This window comes from Perna viridis, chromosome 6, assembly GCF_037379345.1.
Source record: "Perna viridis isolate PV_CMFRI_1.1 ecotype Kerala chromosome 6, ASM3737934v1, whole genome shotgun sequence".
NCBI lineage: Eukaryota > Metazoa > Mollusca > Bivalvia > Mytilida > Mytilidae > Perna > Perna viridis.
In genome coordinates, this window is record NC_142450.1 from 9,909,022 (window position 1) to 9,931,552 (window position 22,531).

Genomic DNA, 22,531 nt, shown 5'->3' on the forward strand with positions numbered 1-22,531 from the left:
ATTGCTAGATGATATCCTTCCGCCTGCACGTTCAACTGTAAACAGAAAATGGCGTCAAAATCGCCCTAAATAAATAGCCCCCACATTTAATGGTTTATCGAGTCGTTAGGGAAGATGCCCGGGCCAAGCAGAGAACCGAGGGAAATTTCGTCGATTGAAGCTGGTAAATATCGGTTCATATGTTTTGTCAGAGTGTTCTTATTCCTGATAAGAAGTTCCTAACTTGACCGACCCTTTTCTGTTTCTTTCAGAGTTGTATTTCCTAATCGCCAGATTCTTGTCTTCTGGGCCTTGCTCCGGTGCCGCTGAGGTAAGTAGTTAATAAAATTCGTTTCTTAAGGGTCTTTTCTGTTTGTTCACAACTAAAAGTTCTTTTGTTTATTGCAGGTTCTTCAGAGAGAACTGGAAAAACACAAGGTGAGTGTGCATGTTGAAATTGTTTCCAATCCGAATTACGCGCTTTTACGGCTAAAATTGAATGAAAAACGACGGAATCGGGTAAAATTTTAATCGAAGTTTTCTTTTATTACACTGAGTATCGTCGAAAACGGGGTTGTGCACGGAACTTTGAAAATTATTCTAAATTGAAATTTTTCAGCTTTTACCGAAAAGAATCGACTGGGAAGGCAGAGAACACGAAAGAAGTTACGAAAATTTGGTAAGTTTTGAAAATGCGTGAAAATCATGTTTTGAAGTTTTTTGTCGTTTCTCTTTGTGCTTGCTTCGATCAAGTAACGTGATTGTACTAATTGACATGTTTTCATTCATACTTGATTTGATGTTTATTTTGTCAAATTATTCATGAAATCAATTGTTTTGCCGTTTGCTTTCAAAATTGTAATAATTTCTACTGAGGCCATTAACATTTCTAATGCACAAGGTCATTGTGTGATGTCACTGACCCCTAGTTTGTATCAGCCAATCAGAATTGTGTAGAACTATTTATAGTATGTTATCGGAACTCCTCCATTATTTTCCTTCGCTTTTTAACTTATCCACTGAAAATATTATGCAAAGCGATAAAATGTTTTTCCAATATCACTTGAATGATAAATGTGATTTTATTCCAATCAAAGGGCTCTTTACAGAGCATATATGACACTGACATATAATTATAATTATCAAATAGTTACAAATTAAACATAACAGAAAAATGTATACTGGTATAGTACTGGGCAAACTTCAATACTGTATAAAAAAAAAAAAATCAGAAAAAGATAATACTTTTCACCATCTATTGGTAATGGTTTTTGATAAGTCTACCCATCTCCATAATATTTGACAAAAACTTTCTGAAACATTTGAGAAATTTTCTTGTACATTGAAATTTTGATTCATTATTTAAATTGTTTGAGTTAAATATCATTTCTAATATCTTTATAAGGAGTACATTCTCTAACAAAATTAATTTCATATTCAGTTTTAAGTAATGTTCAATATTGACATTTTCTATTAAGTTTATTTACATTTATATATGTTTTTGAATATCTATCAGTCTCCTTGAAGAGTAAGCTCTTATTCTAATTTTACAAATAGATTTTCTTAACTTAAATTCTCTGAACTAAAATATTTTTCAAAACCAAAAGTGTTTTTTTTTAAAGAGAAATAAGTTAAAAGTTTCAAAGTAATAGATCTGCTTTAATCAATTTAATATACACCATTTTAAAAAAAAATTTCTTCTGGATTTTTGTATTAGCCTAGTCAATCCATTCAAACTGTAATTGTCTCTAGATGTGCTGTATCAATCAAAGGATAAAGAAGGCATTCTGAAAAATGACACCTTTATCAATTACTAATGTCGTAACAAAACTAAATATTATTTCAGTGTCATTTACAGAGTAAGCTCTCTTATTTTTGAATTCTACAGTACATTCTAGATGATTTTTATCTTCCAAGAACAAGGGTTATATGAAAAGCCACATTTTACTTCCTGTTTTCCATAACATTTTAAACAAAATATCAAAAATTAGAATATAACGCTTTCTGACCATGAATCACATTTTGCATGATATTTACCTGTAGTACGAGTGCTACTTGATAACAGAGTTTCTAAATGTGGTTAAATTAGAGGTTAATAGTCTAGAAATATTAGTAGTTGAACATTTGCTGGAGCGATCATATGATTGGTATTAATACACAGCAACACAGCTGATTTAAGATGTTCTTTGGTTACTTAGCTTTCTGTAGAATTTATAATTGAAAAGTTTTTGGTTAAGACAGGTTTCACAGTACTGTGTTGTTCGTCTCTGTAATATTTTTCCATGTATTAAATACTCCTGTTTTTATACCGTTCTATAGACAGAATTATATAGACACATTACATCTCATCATCTACTGAGAATCTGTCAAAGACTTGGTCCTATTCTAGACAAAGAGATAAAACCGGTTGTTCCAGGTGTTCAGTCATTACTGGGATCTGGAAGTAACTCGCTCCTTAGAACTAAAGAAGGTATATAATTAATGGGTCAGCATCATGTAGGATATTTCTATAGGAGACATGTGATGTTTTCTGTCTTTACTACAACATACACAAAGGAGACCAATTTTCATTGTAGCAAGTGGTAGGCATAAAAGTATATTTTTAAGAGTTAAGAAAAAGACCCAATAAAATACTTATGGTTTAAGTATTTCTGATTTTTTTCTGTTATAATTTTCACCAGTTTTTAGCGTAAAACATGTAATAAGCAAAATACAAACCCTATGAAATCAAAAGAGATGTTGAAATGGTACTGATTACTTTGGATGATAAATATTGTGACATTTGATTGATAATAGTTTTGTATTTTCAATTTAAGCTATACTGAATCCAAGATGGCAGCCAGCCACTCATGTTGTGACTCATCATCAAGAACCATTGTTACCTCCCAACAATTTAGTCATACCAAATTTCTGTAAGTCATTATTTATTGTTATTCATTATTTATGTAATTATGTATTGTTGTGTAAGTCTTTTAATATTTCTTGTTATCTTTCTTTATATATTTATACCAAATTTCACACATATTGTTATTTCCCAACAAGTTAGTCACACTAAATTCTGTAAATTTAAATTAGTTTTATGAATTGATCAATCAAATATTATTATTTTTAATATCTTTTATTCATTACACATTCTTGCTACAAGAAATAAAGAATTTAGAAAAAATATACAGTATATCAACTTGTTCATTTAATTATTTCTTATTAATTGTTAGTGCTAAATATTCAACATTTTTCTTAATTGTAGGTCATGTTTTACGGGCAAGAGAAATGTCTGGACATGCCAGAGTGGATCATTCCTTCTCAAATCATATTTATACCAAAGCTTCATTACATGCCAGAAAACTTGGTCATTTAGCCGCTGTATACTGTATAGCATTTGATATGACTGGGAAATATATATTTACAGTAAGTATTGGTGCTGCTAATTACATGTACTTTCATTGAATTTTATCTCTACCACGCACCAGAGTTAGAATCTTTACTAGTTTCATATCTTTAATGAAAATAAAATGTTTACCTGTTTTTAGCTCACATCTTTTAAGCATTGTTATGATAAATTACGAAGAAAATAAGTCCTAGTAAAACTGTAAAAGGCATGATTATCTTTTAAAACTCAACTCTGTCCATTTATAGGTTACACCTGCCTCACATTAGTGAAGCTAAAGAACAAAAGTTGAAAATGGAGTAAATGAGTAATATGGATACCATTAAAAACTTAGAGCATAAAAATAAAATTCATATAATCACTTAAGTTTCTGCATAACTTATGTCCAATGCTTTGTTGTATAAATAATAGATGAAATACTTAAAAAAAAATTTTTATTTGACAGGGTGCTGATGATGCGTTGATAAAGATTTGGTATGCAGAGAACAGTCGACTATTAGCAACTCTCAGGGGACATAACTCTGAAATAACTGATATTGCTGTCAATTATGAAAACACACTATTAGCCTCTGGAAGCTGTGATAAAATTATCAGAGTTTGGTGTTTACGGACTAAAACTCCAATGGCAGTGCTTAGTGGCCATACTGGCATGATCACATCATTACAGGTATAATGACGATTTTTAAAATGTCAATTATAACATATACTTGAGTGTTTGTACATGAAATATGGTTTTGATATTCATTGGGTACTGATTTTTGTAAAACCCCAAAAATGAAAAGTATGTCCATAACTAAATAAGATCAAATAACTTGGTATGGTTCGAGCAGTGATCGAATTTAATTTACTACATGCAAGTAAAAATTATTTCTACTTGCTAAAATTTGCTTGTGAAATTCTATATGTAATGTAGGTAAAGTCCAGAATTAATCCAAAAAATGTAAATGTAAATTTTGCAAGTGCAAAAACTTGCTACATTTAGCTAGTAGAAAAAAAACTTCCGAAATTCAGTACCTGTCAAGTGTCATGGTAGCAGAAGCCATATCAAGCAATCAACATCCTGACATCCCATTGAATGTTGATTTAAAGTGCAAGTTAACTGCTTATAAGTATGTCTTCATTTACTGTAACCTCCCAACAACTTAGTCAAACCAGGAGTCATTCTTGCTGAGATGGCTATTGATTTGTTCAGATCTCTCTTAAAACTAAGAAGGGAATGGCTAATGCAGCTTCACATGTATATGTACTTTGATGCTTTATTTCAATAATGGAGTTGTCTGTTAAGTCTTTCAATTCTAGAAAAAAGGAAAAGAAAGAGTGTTGAATAAAATGAAATACAATATTAACCTGATGTAGAGATTCCATTTCTAAAGTGGTTTAGAAGTCTTGCAGTATAATGAGTTTACTGTTTGATTTGACACTAATTTACAGTGTTGCCCATAATCACCAGCATAACATACTGGTAACAATGCTGTTTCTTTTTTTTTTTATTTCAGTTTTGTCCTCAGTCACTTGGGGAAAACAGAATTTTGATGTCTACTGGTGGTGATAGCTGTGTTTGTTTCTGGTATTGGAATGTAACTACCAACAAATTTGAGTAAGAATTATTTTTATTTTTTGAAGTTTTCACTCTCTGGCCCCATGTGAACCTTCTGCTGGAAGTTGAAAATCCCCCTTAGTAGAGTAATTTTAATAAATATTTTTTTACTCATTTTCTTAAACCCAAAATAATTCCCAATTCAAATAATTGAAAAATTGGGCTAAGAATCTGTGGTCAATTTCACAAAAAAATCTTAAGTTTAAAATTAGTGACAAGTTATGATGTCACAATATTTTGATCTTTTATGATATCATTATTTACAACTTGATTTTTTAAGATTTTGTGTGAAAAGGACTGCAGGATGTTTAAGAAAGCAATGGACTTGTACCAAATATTTTATGTGTTGTTTAAAAGAGTCTTTAGAAAAAACCTTTTAATACATTATTTATATTTTATATCTTTTCACAGCATATATAAATAATTTAGTTTACTGTGTCAAGTACTTATATGAAGTATTCCTTTCTTTGTAGAACAAAACCTGTAAAATTTATAGAGAAGTCTCGAGCTGGTGCACAGATGTTGTGTTCATCATTTAGTCCTGGTGGTGTCTTTCTAGCAACAGGTAGTTCCGATCATGTTGTACGGGTATACTTTGTTCATGGGAGAACTCCAGAGAAGATTTGTGAACTTGAGGCTCATACTGTATGTATAAGTATTAAATTTAATCTTTCGTTGCTGAAAAATCTGTAGACAATTGTTTTGATTATCATGTGTATGAAAAAAACTCTGAAATGTTAAAGAAACAATAGTAATTTGGTAGCATATCCTGTGACCATATTAATTTTTGTGGCATACTAATTTTCACTACTTTCACAGTGGACTTAACAGCTCGAAAAAAGACACCTGTGAAATTGACATTTAATACCATATAACACTAATTATTTTTTAAACCATGAAAATTAATATGTTTACGGTATTATTTGATTGACTGATTTCAGCTGGTTAATTGTTTACGTTTGCATTCATATTAAATAATGTAGAAATACATGCAGCAATGGCAAACAATTATAATATATTTGATAGGCATAATCATATTTTAAAGTTATTGTTTTACTCTTACCCACACAAGAAATACTTAAGGAGTGTCATTATGTTATTTGCTTCACTATACATACTGCATGTAGGATTTACCACTCCATTCTCCTTTCTGTTCTGATGATCTTTCTGATCAGCCAATCAGATTTCATCTTTCATGATTTTGAAAGCATTATTCAAAGGGGAAGACCCGAGGATTCTAAAAAGGTCATCTGAACAGAAAGTAGAATGGCATGTTAGATCCTACATGCAATGACTGAATGGAACAATTGATAGGTCTAATTTTAATTAGATTGTATATACATGTAGCTTATATTTTTGTATCTGAGCAGGAAAGAGTGGACAGTATATGTTATAGTAATACTGGAGAGAGATTTGTTAGTGGTAGCTGTGATGGTACTGCTAGAATATGGAGGTATGACAGACAAGAATGGAAGTCCATTGTTCTAAACATGGCAACAACATTACAGTGAGTAATTAAGTTATCAAAATGGCTGTATATGGGTGATTTTGTTGAACAAAGACCTTCTTATATCAGTAAGGTGGGGAAATTTTTATTTATGACCAATATGTTTTTGATAAAATTGAATTCTCTTTACATGTACTGTTATCTTGAAACATCTACAATTTATTTGTAGATATGTCATAATTGTGCAAAATATACTGTAAATGTATTTGTTTTTATAGATTCAGTCTATTCATATTCACATGTATCCATTTTCGCAGTTTCAGAAAATGATTAGCATTTTATTGTGCTAAAGTTCAATTTCACAGGTACTATTTTTTTGCACTTTTCTGTCCATTGCCAAAATTGCTAATAAAAGTATGCCGTGAAAATGAATACTTGTACAGTAAGATAATTTGAAGTCCAATTTTTCTTACTTCTACTGGTCAAGAAATACATATATATGTTAAATATAGACCACTCTTCCTTTGGTTTATAGACCAACAACTGAAGAAGATAAACATCAATATGGTGTTACCATGGTAGCATGGAATGCCAATGATAGATATGTGATTACAGCTGTAAATGATCGCTCCCTGAAAGTTTGGGATTCTAGAAATGGTAAACTGTTACACATACTCAAGGTAAATATAGTTAACAGATATCACAAATGACATTGCTAGGTCATACTTATTGTGTTGTCACATTAGTCCATTTGAATGTCTTGACAGAAAGTATGACCAGTATCAAATCTTACCCCTATCATGCTCGCTATTATTGTAACTTACATTTGTTTGGATTTCTGTGTTACTGAATCCCTATCGGGCTTGCTATTTTTGTAACTTACATTTGTGTGGATTTCTGTATAACTGAATCCCTATCATGCTCGCTATTATTGTAACTTACATTTGTTTGGATTTCTGTGTTACTGAATCCCTATCGGTCTCGCTCTTTTTGTAACTTACATTTTTGTGGATTTCTGTATAACTGAATCCCTATCATGCTCGCTATTATTGTAACTTACATTTGTTTGGATTTCTGTGTTACTGAATCCCTATCGGGCTCGCTATTTTTGTAACTTACATTTGTTTGGATTTCTGTGTTACTGAATCCCTATCGGGCTCGCTATTTTTGTAACTTACATTTGTTTGGATTTCTGTGTTACTGAATCCCTATCGGGCTTGCTATTATTGATACTTACATTTGTTTGGATTCCTGTGTAACTGAATCCCTATCAGGTGAACAACTTGAATATAATTTTTGACACTTATGATATTGGATATGTTCACTGTTGAAATACCAACCATTTTGATTTCAACTGTACCATCTTACTGGACGACCTATGATAAACCAGTGTGATTTGTTACATTGTTATATTTTCAGTACCATGAAGATGAAGTATTTGTATTGGAATGTAGTCCATGGGATCCCAGAGTTATACTAAGTGCTGGTCATGATGGACATGTTATTCTGTGGGACATCATGAAAGGAATAAAAATTAAAAGCTTCTTTAATATGGTAAATGTCATCCATAATTATTGTGAAGGTACTTTTATTCGTGGGTACCAATTTTCATGCTTTATGAGGAAATGACCAATTCGTACATTCTTGATTTCGTGGAGGGTGGTTTAGAACTATATCATACAAACGAAAGGAAATTTTCATTTTGTTGGGAACCAAATCATGTGATTTACAAAAACCCCCAAAAAAACACGAAAAATTGGTACCCCACAAAAAATAATACTTTCACAGTAACAATGAAATCTGTCTTTCCCAAACCTGTTTGGTACAGACGGAACTGTTTGGTTTAGGAGTGTTTCAGTTCACATTGGTTCAAAATATATTGAAATAAAGAAACTTCAGAAGAAATATGGTTTTGACAGCTTATTTATTTATTCAGGGTTCCTTTTAGACAGGTTTCACTGTAAAAAATATGAATATTGCAAATTTTGGTACAATGTACACTTGATTCAAGGAGTACTTGTATTGAAAATAAAAAAAATTTGAAATAGGAAACCAATAATCTCTATCAAAGTAAGTCATAGCTGTAGCTACCATGTTTTATACTGGGTATAAAGCAGTATAAAGCATTATGGGTTTTTTTAATAGTTTTGGTAAATAATGTAGAAATGTATAAATTATGAATATGATCATGATAAATAGATGATTCAAATGATGGCAGTCCTGTATTTTGTTCATACTATAACTCTATCTAAAATACATCTATTATTGGCAGAGTTAAGTTTCCATTATTTCTATCTAAAATTTCATTTTATTTTGTGATTTTACATTCAAGTGTATTCAGTTTCTAAACTTGATTTATTATAGATTGAAGGTCAAGGCCATGGAGCTGTGTTTGACTGTAAGTTTAGTCCTGATGGACTCAGCTTTGCTGCTACAGATTCTCACGGCCATGTATTAAACTTCGGTTTTGGTGGAAATGAAATTCATAAACAGGTAGATTGTGTGTTCCACTAACAGTATCAGTATAACTAGTCCTCTACCGGCCACTATTGCTAAAGGAGACTTTAGATTTGCACTCTGTCCTTCTGTCCTTCTGTCTGTAAGTACAGCTAATCAATTTTCCACACTTTTTCAGACATGTTTTTAAATATTCATTTAATGTTTGGTACATTGATTAACCATGACAAGTTATAAATAAAGGTTGAGTTATGTATTGGTTCCGTAAATTTTTACTAAGTTATGACCCTTGGACTAAGAAAATCAAAGCAAAAAAAGTATGCATGAAGCTTACATTTTATTTATATCAAAAGATTTTTAAATAATACAATATTCTCAGAATGTGTATTTAACAAGGAAAACAATTGTTTTGTACAAATACTACTTTTGAGTAAAATATTTAGTCAATTTCACAAAAAGTTGTATTTGTTCAATAAGTTTTGACTTCATAATAGAAAAAAAGTGTTATGGCATCATTTTTTTCTCTTAAAAATCAGTTTAATACTGCTATAAATTCAACCACAGGTCTTGATTTTTTTTTCAAAAATCTTGCACAGTGAATATAATTTTTTAAATTTTTTTATGCTAATGTCAAACTTGGTACAATTTTTATATCTTGTGCCAAGTGGAAGTAATTCCTTTGTGCTAACACGCTTTTTGGAATGCTTTATAGTTATTGTTATGACATTGTATATTGTTATGGTGTATTCATCTACACCAGGAGAATTGATTTGTTCACTGTGTCATAGCTTTCCTTGTCCATCTACCCTGCATTTGACATTTTATAAGCAACTTGGCAAGTGTTTCTAGGAAAGCAGAGGATGCTTACCTTACTACTGCACCAGTTCCATGCTCCCATTTTTTAAACTTAGTCCAGGTTACTCATGTGCGGGTTATTTTGCTTATTTCATGTTCTTTGATGTAATTGTCTTTTCTTTTTCTTGTCAATATCCTTGGATGACGTTCCATTTGATTACTGATCACATCCTAATTCCCTTTATTTACCTTTCATCAAATAGTTTCTATTCCAGATTCCTCAAGAGTTATTTTTCCACACTGACTATCGGCCATTGATGAGAGATGCCAATAATTATGTTCTAGATGAACAGACTCAGCAGCCTCCACATCTGATGCCACCTCCCTTCCTGGTGGATATAGATGGTAATCCCTACCCACCTCGTATACAGAGGCTGGTCCCAGGGAGGGAGCACAATAAAGATAATCAACTCATTCCTCAGATGGGTATCAATGAAGAAGGTAATATCAAATAAAGTAGAATAACCAGGAAATCTTAAATTGTGAAAGTAGTATTATTCGTGTGGTACCAATTTTTCATGGATTTCGTGGATTTGGTAAACCATGAAATTTGGTTCCCAATGAAAAAAAAATATTCCATTTGTTTGTATGACAGAGTTGTCAAATCCATGAACTCAAGAATCTACAAACTGATCATTTTCCCCTAAACAACAAAAACTAGTACCCACAAATAAATGTACTTTCACAGTATTGTATAAAGGTATAACCAGTTTTAATTTAAATGTCAGTTAGGTATCATATCATTGTACATTTAGCTCACAAGAACAAACTTGAATCATCATATCATTGTACATTTAGCTCACAAGCACACACTGGAATCAATATATCATGAGTCTATAGCTCTTCAGTTTTATGGACAATAGTTAAAAGAATATAAATATAACCATTCAAATTGCCTAATTAAGCCACAGTGTATCTGGTAAATTTAAATTTATCATCCTAACTTTTTAATAAAATTTTATGAACAATTTTTATTACTAAGGAGTTTTTGTTTTCTCCAATATAAACACTACCTCATCCTATCAATATGTTATTTTTGTTTTGCAGTATGAATTTGCACGAAAAGAATGATTAAAAGCATACAATGAGCACAAAAAGAATGATTAAAAGCACACAATGAATCACTAGATATTTATATTGAAACTATCTACAGTATACTCAGCTTCCTTAAGTTCATTTCTTACAAAAGAGATTGCCACCCTTTCTGTTTGTTGAATGAAATGAATATTTTAATCTTCAGGTGAACAGGAAGTATTAGGAGACAGGGATCCAGTACCAGTAACAGTACCAGCAGGGCAACCAGGACAACCAGCTAGTTTGGATCGGTTGATACAGGAACTACAAAGACAACAAGATAACAGAATCTTACAGGAAGGAGGAGAACCCCTGGCTTCACCACCACCTGTGGGAGCTCAGCCCAGGGTGTCAAGGTCTAATTCAGGTATGTTAAGTGGAGAAGAACCCTTGGCTTCACTACCACCTTTAGGAGCACAGCTCAGGGTGTCAAGGTCTAATTCAGGTACCAATCCATATAAAATTCAAACACTGCCTATGGTCATGTTAGAGTGATTCATGGTGTAGAAAAACCCACAGAACAAGGATTTTTTTTTTCAGGCTACATGTGCTATATGTTTACAGTAGTCTTTTCTTTAACATGACTTTATTCAGAGCTGTGTTTTTGAGAAACAATACATTCATCTCCCACACAAATCAACCAAATTAAGAATATTAACTCTTGTAAAGTGCCAGTTTTATACGCAATCTAAGACTGGTTATGTGGTCTGTAATTGTTTTTAAATTGGAGATGAAAGTGAATTTGGTGGGGTTTTGACATGCGTGAAACACTTACTGCGTGATTTTTATAAAGACTCCTACATTATGTTAAAATTATCTTGAAAAAGTTGATCATAATATTTTAAGTTACATGAGGAAAAGGAAAAATAGGTCCTGATACATTTGAAATTCTGGAACTTTCGATTATCAAGGTATATGTGGATTTCAGGGTCTGTATGATATTCCTTAACATCCATGTGAACTGTAGGAGCATTATATATCAATTGAAAGTAATGGAAGGTACCATACTTTGTACATAATTAGCCCAGATACCATATGGATTTTCTAGCCCACATATTCTTTTTTGCACAAATGGTCATGTGGGTGGCATTATCCTTGTTTTATCTGTATTTACTTTATTAATTGTTACTTAATAGTTGTTTGAGAATGATAATTGTATATATTACATGTAACTCACAATATTAATAATAATTTTATACATAAGTGGGTAACACAGGACCAAGAGTTGGAATCAGGCGTAGTGGTGAGACAGAGGGTGTTAGACAGTCACTCAGTAATATAGAACAGAGGGCTACACAGTCTGAAATAGCTGCATGGAGTAGGAGAATTGTTGTTAGGGAACTAGATCCATGTTTGTTGTCGTAAGTACAGTAGTTTCAATGAGACCATATTTACATCATCTTAACATTGTCATAACTCATGTCTTCATGGGATTTTTGACTAACTTCATTCATGAATTCCTTTCCTGTCTCTACATAGTGGTACACACCATTGATTTGTACACCTGATTTCTTCTTGCTTAAATATTGACTAATCAAAAAATGCCTTTATAGAAGACAGTTAGGATATTTTTCAATAGACACCCTTATATAAAACTGTAACAAAATGAATGTGTTGCTAAATACATATTCTTTCTGCTTTTCTTTGCACTTTTGGGAAGCAGATTTTTAATGAATCAGTCCTGTCCATGCTGAATAGCAAACTAAGTAAAATTTAATTACAGAGCTAGCAAATTTACTAGCATAAAGCAAGTCACTTTTTTTTCACTTTTGTAGAAAAAATGAGGAAGAAAGAAGAGCTCATTCTGACGCTGAAACTCGGAAATTTTTAGATGAGAGAAGAAGAAAACCATATATACCTCATGTAAGTTGTTTTACTGTCAGCTGGTATAACCCATTGTGCACATAAAAATGCTTAGGTTTTTTGTTCATACTTCATCTGTCTCATAAACACTCCCACTTGTGTAACCAACAGAAAGGATATACTTGCACTTCTCTGTCTTTACATCTGTCTGTAAGCACTTCATCAGTTGCAACCCATAGGGCACATACTAATGCTTGCATTTGTCTGTCTGCTTATGTGCCTGACTTTTAATCACGTCCTTGTCTACAATTTTCAAGGGACTGCTTGTGAATATATTCACTCAGACTTTGTGAACTTAATAAAAAAAAGGTGAATTTTAGAAGTTACTATAGTCGGCGTCACATAAATAACATGCTGTTAAAATTTGAATAAAAATATTTTCTACGACTTCATTGACACCTACCGTCGTTTAAATTGTCTTAAATGACTTGCTCATTCGTTTAGCCAAACGGCTTCTTCCTAAACATTGAATCGTTAAATTCCGGTCAGATTTTAATTCTAGGTGCCAATATTTACATTGTAAAAAGTCGGCCATGTTTACAATGATCGGGTTGCTAGGAGATGTTGTTTACGTTTAAATGGTTTGTCCAAAAACCGAAGAACCCAGAATGCACTTCGGCGTTATTTCGGATATCTCGGATTTATTTTACGCGAACAACGTACAATACCGAGAAGTTGATCAAGCAGACGATTGTCACCGGAGTTCGACAGGAACTTACGAACTTCGTTGGTAAACAAATCGTCCCGTAAAAACCAACATGGCGAATACTAGTATGGGATTTTCCCGTAAGGATTTGTTACGCATGATTTAAGCTAATAAGCGACTTGTTTTTGAGAAGCTGTTCGGCTAAACGAATGAGCAAGTCATTTAAGACAATTTAAACGACGGTTGGTGTCAATAAAGTCGTAGAAAATATTTTTATTCAAATTTTAACAGTATGTTATTTATGTGACGTCGAGTATAGTTCATCAACAAGGAGTTGTCTTGAGTACTGGAAATGTATTAATTTTAGCGGTTTACTAATTTTCACTATTTTCAAGGTGGATAGAAATGCGCAAAAAATTGTACCTGCGAGTTTGATTATTATCACTATATAATGCTGATTTTTTTAACAGCAAAAATTGAGAATGAGGATATGTTCACTTGACACAATCCATGAAAAATTAATATATTTACAGTACTCACTGTTTTGAGTTCTTTTCATTTCCATGACAAGCTGTATAATCATAACTTAAAATGTCTTGATTTTTTTTAAATTGCTTACCTTGGGTTTGTTTATTTTATTGTCAGTCTTTATGACTGGTATCTTTAGGAGACTGTGTATTGTTTTGCAGAATGCTTGTCTTTTGTAGCCTTTAGTTAGTACTCCAAAGAAAGGTAAAGGGAAGAAAAAGTCCACAGAAGAATCAGCAGAGCCACCACAGGAGAATGAACAAACTGCCACTAACAGACTGTTCACCAGAGCTCTCTATGATACAGAGGAGGTAAGGGCAGACAAAGTATTTTTTGTCTAGGTCTCACTAACCACTTCTAACGTTTCCATTACTTTACATGTTAAAAAGTGATTTTCAAAGTCTCACTGTGAATTCCCAGGACAAATGACATCTTAAAGCTGCATACCGTTGCGAAGCTTGGAAAATAAGGCTTCCAAAATCATTATGCTAATGGTACGATCATAGTAGAAATTCTTCACAAAATTTACTGAATAAATAACACTGAAAATCCACATTTTTACCTGTTCTGCTAACTGACAGCATGGAGGCAAATTACTCACACATGTAAACAATATTCATACACTTTTGTCGTTAATTACATATATGATGTTAAAGTACACATTCTCAGCTTTATTTTGACTACTTTTAATCATAATACACACAAATAATGCACTTACAATGCATATGTCTAGGTTCAGTGTGTTTTTGGTACTACATAGGGGGGTGGCCATTTGACCCAGAAGTGGTTAGTGAGACCTTAAAAACATTTTATGAGTTTTTATGTTTTTCTTTTTTTACATTTTATGAAAGCTTGTGGTATTGTGAGTCTAATAAGACCAAAACTATCAAAATCAGACATAGGACTACAAATAAATGGTTATTTTTATATCATGCCCCTCAGTGATATTTTCCCTAAATTACTAAAAAATTACAATTTTAACTAACTTGTCACACCAAATTGATACCTATGATAATTCAAGAAGTTGTAATAGTAAACATCATTTATCATTATGAAAAAAGAACAAATTTCAACAATTTATATCATACCTATTTCATTACTGTGTGATTCTTAGTCTGTGCTGTGTGACTATTTGAGTACTTTGAATATCCCAAGCAGTGACGTTGTGTATTTCATGGATGACGTCAAGTTATGAGTCACTGTTACTGATAAAAATCTTGTTGCTATGTTGTTTTTTAAAATACCTTGCACAATGCACCTCTTAAAATATAGCCAGATTACCAATATCACTATACTGATTTTATGGGGAAATGGAAATAATGACCAGGAAAGGCAATTTTCCTCAAATTATGCATTTCTCTGAAATATGCCATAATTTAATTTATGGTCTCACTAACCACTTCTAACGTTTCCATTACTTTACATGTTAAAAAAGTGATTTTCAAAGTCTCACTGTGAATTCCCAGGACAAATGACATCTTAAAGCTGCATACCATTGCGAAGCTTGGAAAATAAGGCTTCCAAAATCATTATGCTAATGGTACGATCATAGTAGAAATTCTTCACAAAATTTACTTGAATAAATAATACTGAAAATCCACATTTTTACCTGTTCTGCTAACTGACAGCATGGAGGCAAATTACTCACACATGTAAACAATATTCATACACTTTTGTAGTTAATTACATATATGATTTTAAAGTACACATTCTCAGCTTTATTTTGACTACTTTTAATCATAATACACACAAATAATGCACTTACAATGCATATGTCTAGGTTCAGTGTGTTTTTGGTACTACATAGGGGGGTGGCCATTTGACCCGGAAGTGGTTAGTGAGACCCTAGTTTATATGTCACAAAGTGTATACTGTCTGTCTGTGGATAAATGCAACAATGGTTTTCAAAATTTGACAGACATATGTCTTCAGGTGTTTTTTTTCATATAGAAATATGTAAAACTATTGATAAACTTATATTGTATGATAAGGATAAAGGAATTAACCTATGGATATAAAATGTTATATGGATGACAGGTTTTCTTTAAGATTTTTTACATGATTTGCAAATGTTTTTCAAATGATTTTGGATCATATACATGTATTTAAATGTGCTTTATTATGCACAGATAAAAAACATATTTCTAAACTAATTCTAAAGTTACATTTGTGTATGTTTCAAAACATATGAAAACACATTTGATTGGAATGAAACTACACATTTATTCAGTTCCATGTGCACATGTGAAATATTTATTGAGTTTTTCATAAATTTAGGATTTCTCAGAGCATAAATGATGAGTGGCAGCATATTGAAATTTTTTTAATGTCCTAATTACTTCTTACATTGTATTTACTGGTTGTACATTACATTGTATTTACTGGTTTTACATTACATGTATTAACTGGTTGTACATTACATTTATTTACTGGTCGTACATTACATTGTATTTACTGGTTGTACATTACCTGTATTTACTAGTTGTACATTACACTGTATTTACTGGTTTTACATTGCAGGAAGATGATGGTGAATCAGATATTGGGACATGGAACAGCAGTAGTGATGGGTTTGTATTCACTCTATAATTGTACTGTTGTGATATAAAACTAAGGGTTTATCATTGTTCACTTGTTTGTTTGAAATTTTACTATGAATGAAAAGTTTCCACTAATATGGGTCCACCAAAAACTTATATGTATCAACATATATTAGACCATTTTTTGTTATCTGCAGAATTGATAAAATTAAAACAGCAAAAATTAGGCCAGTCTTCGATATAATTTTACATAAAATGTATACAACTTTCTAATATCTAGAGGATTCTATGCCTAAAATTCTTCTAGATACACAGTTTTGTCTGTAGTCAGTGGGAAATTAGTGGTGAAATAGAGGCCATATTTGTCGAATGGTGACGATGAACCTTAATTCACATTTAATAAACTGTTACACATATAATTTATCCATTAACTAGACATGGTAACTTGGACATCAATGTACTTTTGTTGTTTATGCTTCTAGTGAATCAAGTGAATACTCAGATTGGATGGGAGATACAGAGAACAAACTACAGCCTCCAAAACGTACCTCTCAGAGGAAACGTAAACAGAGGAAGATTAGTTCCTCTGAGACAGAGGATATTGACTCTGATTACATGTATTTACCGGAGAATGAGACTGCCAGTACCCATGCTGAAGAAGAGAAAGATAAAACATACCAGGCTCGTGCCCAAAGACCAAAGAGGAAAAAACCTGCTCCAAAAAAAGAGACCCCTAAACCCACAAAGAAAACTATTGTAAGTAAAAAAATAAATCTTTTTTTAATGCAGTGATTAAATATGTTATAAACACATTACTCTTGTTGAAAAACAAATCATTTTATGAAGATGCAATCTGAACACTTGCACCATTTATTGTCCTTGTAGATACATAGTATGTAATCATGAATTTAAAAAAAAGACCACCAAATATAGTTGGTTAGGCACATTGATTTTATTTGTGCTTCAATCTGGTTTTTCATTCATTTAATGATGGCAAAATATTTGCAGTCATATGATGTCCTTTATTACTTTGCATCAATTGGTCACATTATCATAAAACTTGGTATGTATAGTTACAGGGGCATGATAATTTAAAGCTAAAACTTCTCAACGGTTGAAATCCAATGATGTTCAGCTTGCAAAAAGTTTCAAAAACTTAAAAAAAAATGTTCTTATCAATTCACTTGTGGTAATAAATGTTCTGTATTTCAACACATAATGGTCAGTTATTGTGGGTTTTTGCTTGTTTGTAGAGAAGACAAAAAATAGTGAAGAAGATGGGAGGTATACAAGAGGTACCAGAAGAATTCCGTCCAACAGAGTGGTTAACTGATACAAAACCAAGGAAAACCCCTTATGTACCTCAGATGGGTGATGAGGTCATGTACTTTAGACAAGGTCATGACCTTTACCTTCAAGCTGTAGTAAAGAAAAATGCCTATAAGATAGATCCAAATAAAAACCAACCCTGGCATAAAGTGCCAAGTTTAAGGGTAAATATTGTGGTTCTTGAGTATGAGAATGTTTGTTTAGTTACATGTATTTCTGCTGATTTAGTCATTTTTAAAGCAGTTTTTTACCTGATAACTAGTATAGTTTCTTGTCAGGTTATGCTTGCAAGTTGCATTTCAAATATTTCAATTTATGCATTAGAAATGCAAATATAATTATTTCAGATTTTCAAACTCTTTAATTTTTTCAGTTATTTTTAGCAATTTTAATGGAACTTGATAGTGAAATACCCAACTGACCTTCCTCCTTTTATTTTGTATGGTGAAATCTGTCTTAACCAAAAACCTGCCTAAACCAGACAACTATTGAAATCCCATTGTGTCATTTTAAATGTATTTTGAATGTGGATAAACCGTACACCAACTGAATTCTAAAGTTCAAATGAGTTCGGTTTAGACCTCTTATGTACTTTGATTTAATTTTCAGGAACAAGAGTTAATGAGGGTTGTTGGTATAAAGTATGAAGTTCGTCCTCCCAGAATGGTCTGTCTGAAGCTGGCCTTCATTGAACCTGTATCTGGGAACCCTACAGGAGGATCTATATCTATCAAGTATGTTGACCAATAACAACTTTGACATGATCTTTTTTTTGCAATGTGGAATTACATTTATTGTCAGGGGAGCAGTGTGGTGGTCTGACATCTATGACTTGCATTGCTACATACAAAAAAAGATTATTTCAAGGAAGGAATAATCTAATACCAGTCTGCAAATTTACATTAGTAATTTTACAGTACTTTTGAGTTAAAAAATAAACTTTGAATGCCCTTAGTGTCTGTTTGACCACTACTGGTTTTGTTACAGATATCATGATATGCCTGATGTGATAGATTTCCTGGTGCTTAGACAGAACTATGATATTGCCATGAGAAGAAAGTGGAAGAAAGGTTAGGTTTATCTATGACAGTGTTGACTCTTTTGTGTTTATTTTCTGAGCATGCTCAGTTGGTACTTCAGCACTCTCAACACTCTCCTGTAAAAATTTGGTTGAAAACAGTTTTCACAGGAAAGTGTAGCATTTACATGTACCTTGCAAAAGTATTAATTGAGTCTGCTCAGAAACTTAGCATGAAAGGATCTATTGACTTGAAAATACAAAAATGACAGTACATTCTAACTGGTAACATGACAGATGATTTGAAGTTTTAGTTTTAAGTATCAAAATGGCTGTTACGAAGTTTCTTTAACTTTAAAGCAAGATGAAAGTTTTTAAAACAAGAATTTTACTTTAAGGGATCTCTATACTGTAATTTTGCATTCTGAACTTGTCAATCTCCACTTGTTGGTTAAAAAGAGTAATCAAAGGAACCAAGGTTATAGTGGTAATCAAAAGAATGTAATCCAGGGACAAAGACCAGACATGGAAAACAGACATACACAACAAAGGACATAAAGTAACTTAAGTCATACAAACAAAGTAAAAAAGCAAATGAGCAACTCAGACCCTACTAAAAACTGGAAGCATGGACCAGGTGCACTGGTAGGTTAAGAAACAAATCTCACCTAAAAATTGCTCTATTTCATTCTTGTTTAAGTATTTATTATATCCCTTATGTACTAAGTTTTGTAGTTAAGGTAGTAGACCTAGGGTAAGGGACACCACTCTTACAAATCATTGGAACGTTTGTATTTAGCATTTTACATCAAATCTCATGTAAGCATCAAAGTAACTTGAATTTATTCTGTTTCAGAGGAAAGCTTGAAAGGCTTTTGTGAAATTGAATATAATACAAACATATCACTGATTTCAAGAGTTATGTCCTATACCTTAGGTCTACCTCCTTAAGACTTTGATTTTCAGGAATGTAGGAATCATTTCCAGGCTGTATATAGATAGATAATTATTTTAGGGTTCTTATTTAGTAACATAAAGATAATTATTGTAGGGTTCTTATTTAGTAAGATAATTCAACTTGAGGGTTTTACAATTAAAGTCCCAGTTTAGCAGAAAGTGTCCTTTTGTAAGCTTGCACACAGAGGTTCTGATTTATTTATCCCACTGAAGGTTATATAATTTGCAGATTTAAAATGTTTTGCATCTTTGAATTAAACAAAAATATATTTAAACTTATGAATTTCATGCTTTTACTTTTTTTAAAAAGAGTTAGTCAATGTACATGTACAGGTTTTTCTCTGTAGGTGACAGATTCCGATCCATGATTGATGATGCTTGGTGGATGGGAGCAATAGCTGAACAATTTCCCTTCCAGGAAGAGTATCCAGACAGTATGTTCCAGTGTTTCCTTGTTAAGTAAGTCTCAGTTGAATATACACTATCAAGATACATTGGAATCAGATTTAACTGAACTTATTCCTGAATAAAGAATTTCTTTAAGAAGATGGATCTAGGGTAAGGGATACAACTCTTACAAATCATGGGAATGTTTGTATTCAGCATTTTACATCAATCTCATGTAAGCATCAAAAATAATGTGGACTGATTTCATTCTGTTTCAAATGAAAGCTTGATAGGCTTTGGTGAAATTGAATATGATACAAACATATCACTGATTTCAAAAGTTACGTCCCTCACCCTAGGTCTACCTCCTTAAAGTAGATAGGTGCTTGGTTAACACATGATCAATATATGTGGTACATGTACTGATATGAAGGGACTTCAGAAGATAATGGGTTAAGACAGATTCCCAGTTAATAAAAAGGTTGAAGCAGTCCTTGCTTTAAGGATAAGACTTGTAATGTACTGGAAGTTTACCTTTTAGATGATAGAGGGTGGTGAATATATGTCTACTCTGTAAGTTGCTCCATAGAACTAGCAGTTTGAAACAAGCCACAGAGTGGTGAAATATGAAATAGGGTTTACTTGATAATGTAGTATGATGATAGCATGAAACCTGTCTAAACAGAATCCTGGATAAACTGGAATCCTGTTTAAACCAGATTCTTACTGAAGTTTCAGTGCATGTTAAACCTGTAAAATACAAACACCAACAAATTCTGCAGGCCCTAACAGTCACTGCATGTAAGATCTAACAACACTCAATTCTATTTTCTGTTCAGATGACCTTTTGAGAGTCCTCAGGATTTTCCCTTTGAATAATGCTGTCAAAATCATGACAGATAAAATCTGATTGGCTGATGAGAAAGTTCATCTGAACAGAAAGTAGAATGGATTGTTGTTAGATCCTACATGCAGTGACTGAATGGAACATTTTAATCAGATTAGTTGGCCACACATTGATGATTTGATCTGATTTCCTTCAACCCTTTTGTATTTTACCATTTATAGTTTCAATAAGCCTTATATTTTTACCCTGTGTTTGTTTACTATGCTCAAATATGTTTCAATATTTTGGTAATTACAGCTGGGACAATGGTGAGACAGAGAAGATTAGTCCATGGGATATGGAGCCTATAGCTGGTTGTAGTAAGTTCTCTGCCACTCTAATGATCATTGTTTGAAAAGCTTTCTTTGCATGTTGTCTTCAGTCTTGTTGGTTTCATCAAACATATTAGGTTGAATTGTTTGTGATAAATTGATATGAAACCTGTTTGATCATGATAAATTTATTTGAAACCTGTATGACTGTGATAAATTGATTTAAACCTGTATGAGTGTGATAAATACATTACTTTTAAAGGAACAAAATCATAATTTATATTTGCTTTCTAACAGAAACATGCATTTTATTGCTTGAATTAATGTAAATGACATTGCAGTTTTATCTTTATCTGAAATTTAGTGAACGGTTGTCTGAAATTCCTCCTTTTTCTAATTCAAGCTGCTAAATCAGGACGTAGGGGTAAGATCAGCATGCTTCGACCATGCTAGCAGTTAAATGTAGTCATGTGTTTTATGCAAAGTTATTCTTGCCAAATTTTCTTTTGTTGTATAATTTAGTCTTGTATGCACAAGGAGTATAGTATTACAAGTATATTTAGTCTAAAAGAGGTATATAATAGAAGGGTTTTATCCTCACATATGTACATGTATCTTAATTATAGCCATTCATATTTAATGTATGTTAATTCATCTACTACATGTTGGGGTAAGATTTGCATTGAAGTCGCCTATAAAATGTAATCACATTATAGAAGCTTTGTCAACTTAAGTATGGACAAGGTACATTGTAGGTCAGACTTCAGTCACACCTGATCAAAGTGCAACAAAACTTGGCCTGATTAAAATATGTATATTGGGCATTTATTGAAAATTTATTGGGGATTAGACACACAGCCCTCTAGCTAATTAATCCATGATGTGATTAAACTTGTAAATGCAATTTTGTGATTCATTCGAGAAAATAGTCATTTATCGGTGTACATGTACTGAGGTAATTTGTGCATATTTTTACATTCTTAAAATGTTTCAACTAAGCATTAGATGTAACATTTTTATCATAATTGGTCTTGTGTAAGTTTTGTAAGAATCAGGCAAAATGGGAAAAATCAAACCCGCACAGATCTGAAACATTCTTGTCAAAACCCCATCGATCAGAAACATGCATGTCAAACCCCACCGATCAGAAACATGCATGTCAAACCCCACCGATCAGAAAACATGCATGTAAAAACCCTACCAATCAGAAACATGCATGTCAAAACTCCATCGATCAGAAACATGCATGTCAAAACCCAACCAATCAGAAAACATTAGTTTCAAAACCCCATCGATCAGAAACATGCA

At 32.3% G+C, this 22,531-nt stretch overlaps 1 protein-coding gene across 3 annotated transcripts in view; it reads left to right on the top strand.

Moving 5' to 3' along the window:
• Positions 1-27: 27 nt before the first annotated feature.
• LOC148613580 (PH-interacting protein-like) overlaps positions 28-22,531 on the top strand; it is a 37,917-nt gene continuing 15,413 nt past the window's right edge. For 2 of the 3 annotated variants that reach the window (XM_088586979.1, XM_088586980.1), the window contains exons 1-27: positions 28-163; positions 252-310; positions 388-417; positions 599-658; positions 2,299-2,449; positions 2,796-2,891; positions 3,227-3,387; positions 3,813-4,034; positions 4,864-4,964; positions 5,438-5,609; positions 6,335-6,471; positions 6,947-7,091; positions 7,831-7,965; positions 8,776-8,904; positions 9,939-10,164; positions 10,964-11,164; positions 12,002-12,158; positions 12,573-12,660; positions 14,014-14,145; positions 16,355-16,404; positions 16,857-17,130; positions 17,628-17,867; positions 18,313-18,437; positions 18,691-18,773; positions 20,026-20,137; positions 21,210-21,271; positions 21,627-21,647. In XM_088586979.1, the coding sequence (XP_088443105.1) occupies positions 115-163; positions 252-310; positions 388-417; positions 599-658; positions 2,299-2,449; positions 2,796-2,891; positions 3,227-3,387; positions 3,813-4,034; positions 4,864-4,964; positions 5,438-5,609; positions 6,335-6,471; positions 6,947-7,091; positions 7,831-7,965; positions 8,776-8,904; positions 9,939-10,164; positions 10,964-11,164; positions 12,002-12,158; positions 12,573-12,660; positions 14,014-14,145; positions 16,355-16,404; positions 16,857-17,130; positions 17,628-17,867; positions 18,313-18,437; positions 18,691-18,773; positions 20,026-20,137; positions 21,210-21,271; positions 21,627-21,647 (3,418 nt within the window). In that variant the 5' untranslated portion in view covers positions 28-114. The remainder of the gene's footprint in view (positions 164-251; positions 311-387; positions 418-598; positions 659-2,298; positions 2,450-2,795; positions 2,892-3,226; positions 3,388-3,812; positions 4,035-4,863; positions 4,965-5,437; positions 5,610-6,334; positions 6,472-6,946; positions 7,092-7,830; positions 7,966-8,775; positions 8,905-9,938; positions 10,165-10,963; positions 11,165-12,001; positions 12,159-12,572; positions 12,661-14,013; positions 14,146-16,354; positions 16,405-16,856; positions 17,131-17,627; positions 17,868-18,312; positions 18,438-18,690; positions 18,774-20,025; positions 20,138-21,209; positions 21,272-21,626; positions 21,648-22,531) is intronic. The other variant, XM_088586981.1, reaches the window with a different exon arrangement.